Source organism: Scomber scombrus, chromosome 2 (assembly GCF_963691925.1).
Source record: "Scomber scombrus chromosome 2, fScoSco1.1, whole genome shotgun sequence".
Lineage (NCBI taxonomy): Eukaryota > Metazoa > Chordata > Actinopteri > Scombriformes > Scombridae > Scomber > Scomber scombrus.
The window spans coordinates 18,288,486-18,293,485 of record NC_084971.1 but is presented as its reverse complement, the minus strand read 5'-3'; the positions used below and the strand labels follow the sequence as shown (position 1 = coordinate 18,293,485).

Genomic DNA, 5,000 nt, shown 5'->3' with positions numbered 1-5,000 from the left:
TATGTAGTTGGTCATCAGTGTCAATACCATCACTCTAAATCATTGCACATATTAACACACACATACTCACAGACACACACAATCACAGATTTGGCAGAGAGATGAGGATAGATGTGTGGTGTGTTGGGGTCAGACACAGGTGAGGGGACTGCTACCATTATCCATCTATCTGTCTGCATTTTGGAAGAGTGAGAGGGAGCTTGATGTCAGTAGAAGCAATTACTTAAATGGGCCGTTATGGAGGCCACCTAAAAAATATTTAATTGAACTGTATGATAATGGTAATGTCAAGGTCACTATCTTTGTTGGGGATGTTTTATTGTTATATGTTTTATAGTTGATCAAGAGTAGTTTATGTCACTGGTAAAATCAGAAGATGTTTGAGTTTGGCCGTAGTGGGACACGGAAATAAACATATGTAGAAGTGCAATCAAGAATCAGTTTTTGTAGAGTCCACCATAAGAATATATAATTTGCACCAAAGTGGTTATCATTTAACTTGTTTTATAATGATTAGGGCAATTACAGTAATTCATATTAGATTTTGTGTTCATTTTTAAATGTTTTTTCTATGTAATTGTCATTAATTTCACCAAGGTCACATGGTCTTAGTGTGGATCAAGGAACCAACTGTCATATGGTACAAAAAGGATTTGCAGATACACATGTGTAGTTGTGACCTCTATTTCTTTTTGCAATATAACTTCAGCATCAAACACTTCTAGTAGGTTTTTTTAGCAGATTCTCAAAAGTAGCTCAGAGAATAAAGAACCGCAAAACTACACAACAAGATATTGCTTTGCTTTGTTCAGTCTCCCCTTTTCTATATGGTTTTAAACTTAAACGTGTAATGTGTGTGTGTGTGTGTGTGTGTGTGTGTGTGTGTGTGTGTGTGTGTGTGTGTGTGTGTGTGTGTGTGTGTGTGTGTGTGTGTGTGTGTGTGTGTGTGTGTGTGTGTGTGTTTAGGGCATTGGGAGACTGTGTATGTGTGCTGAGATGATCACTGTTCTTATTGTTGTTGGTATCTGGGGAAACAAGAGGCTTTGTGTTAACCATGGTCTATGTGCTGTGTACATGTGTATATAGGTTTGTGTGTGTGTGTGTGTGTGTGTGTGTGTGTGTGTGTGTGTGTGTGTGTGTGTGTGTGTGTGTGTGTGTGTGTGTGTGTGTGTGTCTGTGTGTGTGTGTGTGTGTGAGAGAGAGAGACAGAGAGAGAGAGCGAGAGAGAGAGAGAGAGAGAGAGAGGAGAGAGATGAGAGAGAGAGAGAGAGAGAGAGAGAGAGAGAATGGGAGAGAGAAGGGAGAGGGGATGAAGAGACAGAGCAAGCTGATCCTGTGGTTATAGACCGTTGGACTTGGTTGTACAGTAAATCCCTGTCTTTGTAAACAGATCAATAAACTCTCTGCTGTAGGTGTGTTTCTGTATGTCTGTGTGCCTGTGTGTGAGTGTGCGTGCATGCATGCGCATTCATACTAAAGCTCAGTCTTTGGTCTCTGCTATAAGGAAGTGGCAGCTTGTTGGAGTAGCAGGATAAAGTAAACAGACTGATCATAGCTGTAAAGTAACATGCAGCACTATTGTATGTTCATGTTGTGTCTAACAGATAATGTCATGATTTTATAAAGTTCTTTCTCCACTTCCTGCCTCTGCACAGACATCAGATTATTCGGCCATGGCCTCGCTAGCTGGTGGACTGGACGAGATGAAGAACAGTTTGGCCAATCCTGGTTCAGGGGCAGAGCTAGGAACCAGTGTTTCCGGTCCACAGTCCTATTCACTAGTTCCAGGTAAGAAAGATATTTATCTAATAACTGCACTCCTGCTCTGACATAAACTGTTGGGATCCTGATTGACAACAAAATCTTCATAGCATTTAATGCTATTTATGTGTTTTATGAATAGATTCCAAATGCTAGATCCAACATTATGTCATCATATAACCTGATTTAGCTAAACTGAATTTATATTTTGTTTGCCTTTTTGCAAACACAAATTTGGGTGTACATACACTATTGCATTTAAATATGACTGAACAGCTACAAAGTGCATTTTGAGCCTTTTTTTTTAACTGTGAGAAATAGTCAATGACATCAGCTTTGCCTTGAAAGGTCTATTTGAGCTGTGATGGAGGCTATGTGGATTCAAAGTGATTTAACCTGTTTAAAGAGCTCAGTGCTTAAGATCTCAGGAGAGGCAGAAAGGCCCAAAGGAAAGGAGGGAAAGAAAGGTGGATGGAGAAAGGAATAGTAAGAGCCTCGTCTCTTCCTCTGTCTCTATTTAGGGGCGCTGGGAGAGGATGAGGTTAATTAAGAGTAGACCAGGGAGCACTTGGACAAGGCTTCAGCGTTCCCATCTGTAATGAGGGGAATCATAGAGCTGGGAATTCGGGATATCAGGGAATGGGCTCTTTTTTGCCCTCCAAACCCACTGAGGAATATTACCTGCAGAAGTTGAGAGAGAGAGAGAGAGAGAGAGAGAGAGAGAGAGAGAGAGAGAGAGAGAGAGAGAGAGAGAGAGAGAGAGAGAGAGAGAGACATTTTCTGCTTATGCATGCAAACACACACATTCATATTCACACACACACACACACCTTCTGAATATTATGCATGCATTTCCTTTTGCCTGTCTTTTCCCTCAGAATAGAGCTCCCTCTAGGGGAACAGACATCCGTGTGTTTGACGCAGTGTTATTGCATCCTTGAAGTGTTAATACTCTGGACACATGCTGTACAGCAACATTTACACACTCAATCTTCTTCTCTGAGGCCTTTCTGAATCTGTAGGCTCGGTTCGTTTTCCCCTGAACTTCGCCCATGTCTACTCAATTGCAAACACACACAGGGACATATTGTACACCTTCTATTCCTTCCAGGCTTGACATGTGTTCCTTTGATGGCTGTTGATATGGAAGAGTTAGATTGGGAGACAGTAGGATGGAAACAGAGGCAGAGAGTATGTGCTCATCTGTAGCTGCAACTGAGCCTGGAGGAGACTTGTACTTGTTCGTTGACCTCTACGGCAAAGCTGTGGAAATCAGATACATCAACACCACTGGCATACATATACACAAATACAGAGCGTGCACAGGCACACACACACACACACACACACACACACACACACACACACACACACACACACACACACACACACACACACACACACACACACACACACACATACAGACACACACACACAGACACACACCTCAGAGGATCTGGCCCTGTCTGCCCCTTCTAAGTTGGGCTGTAGAGAGTCCATCTCTGCTCTCTTCCACCCTCTCCTCCCACTCCTCCTTGCCCTGTGCACTGACCCTGAGCGGATGAGTAGCCCGTCTGCACTAATGCCTTGCTGTCGCGTCAAACACAGAGAAAAACTTTACTACACTGAGACAGGAGAGAGGAGGCGGAGAGGGACAGAGGAGGCTGTAGTAGAGAGGGGATCTGTGAGAGAAAAACAGAAGTAGGGAGGAGGGAAGCAAATATTAAGTGAAGAGGGCAAAATATGAAAGGATGAGATATCAAAGCCGTGGTAGATTTGTAACCACACATGTTGTGTTTTTTTATGGGGAGGTTACTTCCTCCCCTCATGTCCTTCTCTTCTCTATGTTCTTGATCTGCTTTGTTTCATGCTCATTCTCCAGTACAGCCCAATCAGTAGTAGATTTTCTGAGACTGAAAATGAAATTTGAGAATTAAAAGAAAAATTGCTGACAACGTATCGGCTGGAATTAATTTGTTCTACCTAAACACATAAACATTTTTATAAGGAATTCTAAAACCTGTTTTATTTAACTGCGATCGAGGTATGTACTGAGTTGGAAATTTTACATTTGAAAAATAAACTTGCTAGTTTTCTTTGGTGGACAAATGATGTAATGTTGACACTATTTCTAAACTCTTGGCTACTTGGCATTTCTGTGCTACAGATTCTGGTGTCAGTATCGTCTAACATATACACTGATTTAAACATATCTACAATGAGCAAATATTGGTCAATATGTCAGTCTAGCTCTATTCTCCAGTGGTAGAAAGCATCTAAATGCATTTACTCAAGTACTGTCCAAAGGACATTCAGGTTATCCTACACTTTGTCACATAGTGACAGTAGTTACTAGTTTCATTTCAGATGAAGAGTTTGCACACAAAAAAAGATCAGCTAATAAAATGGGATGCAGTGTCATAGATTAATCTACATAGAAGTCACTGCTATGTAGATTCATCTACATAGCAGTGGCTAAAATTAGCTCCACCTCAATCAACTTCACCATTGAAATACTGCTTTCATGCATGAATACTTTTGTCTTTGAAACTTAAGCAAATTTACCTCAAAATACTTAATGTACCTTTACTTAATTACATTTTTGAAAGTAGGATTAGCACTTGTTATGGAGTATTATTGACATTGTAGCATTGCTACGTTTACTTAAGTAAAAAACAATATTTCTCCCACTACTAATCTATCTCCCTTTCCAGTAACGTCTCCTTTCTTTCTCTCTTTGTCTTTCCTGTTCTCTTCATTTTGTTTCACACCCTCTTTCATTTCTCCTTGTCTTTTATGTTCTCTATTTCACTCTCCTCCTCCTCTTCCTCCTCCTCCTCCTCTTCCTCCTCCTCCTCCTCCTCCTCCTCCTCCTCCTCCTCCTCCTCCTCCTCCTCCTCCCAGTTAGTTAGTGGTGGTTAAGTGGAGGGGAAGTGAATGGGATTGATGGTGTTAGCATCTGAGCTGTTTATGATGATGATAAATGTGTGTGTGCAGGGGGGGGTGCTGATGCAATGCAAGTGTGTGCAGTTGTGTGTGTGTGTATATGATGATGATGAATGGAGGGTTCCTCTCCGCACACTCCCAATGTCTACTGCGTGCAAACATAGAGAAATGATTTGGGCCGACACACTGTCATGTAGTCTAATGCAGTTATATATCCTATCTGCCGAGTGACAGACAGGGGAAAGGGGGGGCGGGTATAACGAGAAGAGGGGGAGATTGTAAATTAATAGATG

General features: G+C 41.6%; 1 protein-coding gene across 1 annotated transcript in view; it reads left to right on the top strand.

Annotated features, from left to right (window-relative positions):
* The window catches only part of pax5 (paired box 5), a 47,443-nt gene that overhangs the window by 34,307 nt on the left and 8,136 nt on the right, over nucleotides 1-5,000 (top strand). The window contains exon 7 of the mRNA XM_062429359.1: nucleotides 1,656-1,788. Coding sequence (XP_062285343.1) covers nucleotides 1,656-1,788 — 133 coding nt within the window. The remainder of the gene's footprint in view (nucleotides 1-1,655; nucleotides 1,789-5,000) is intronic.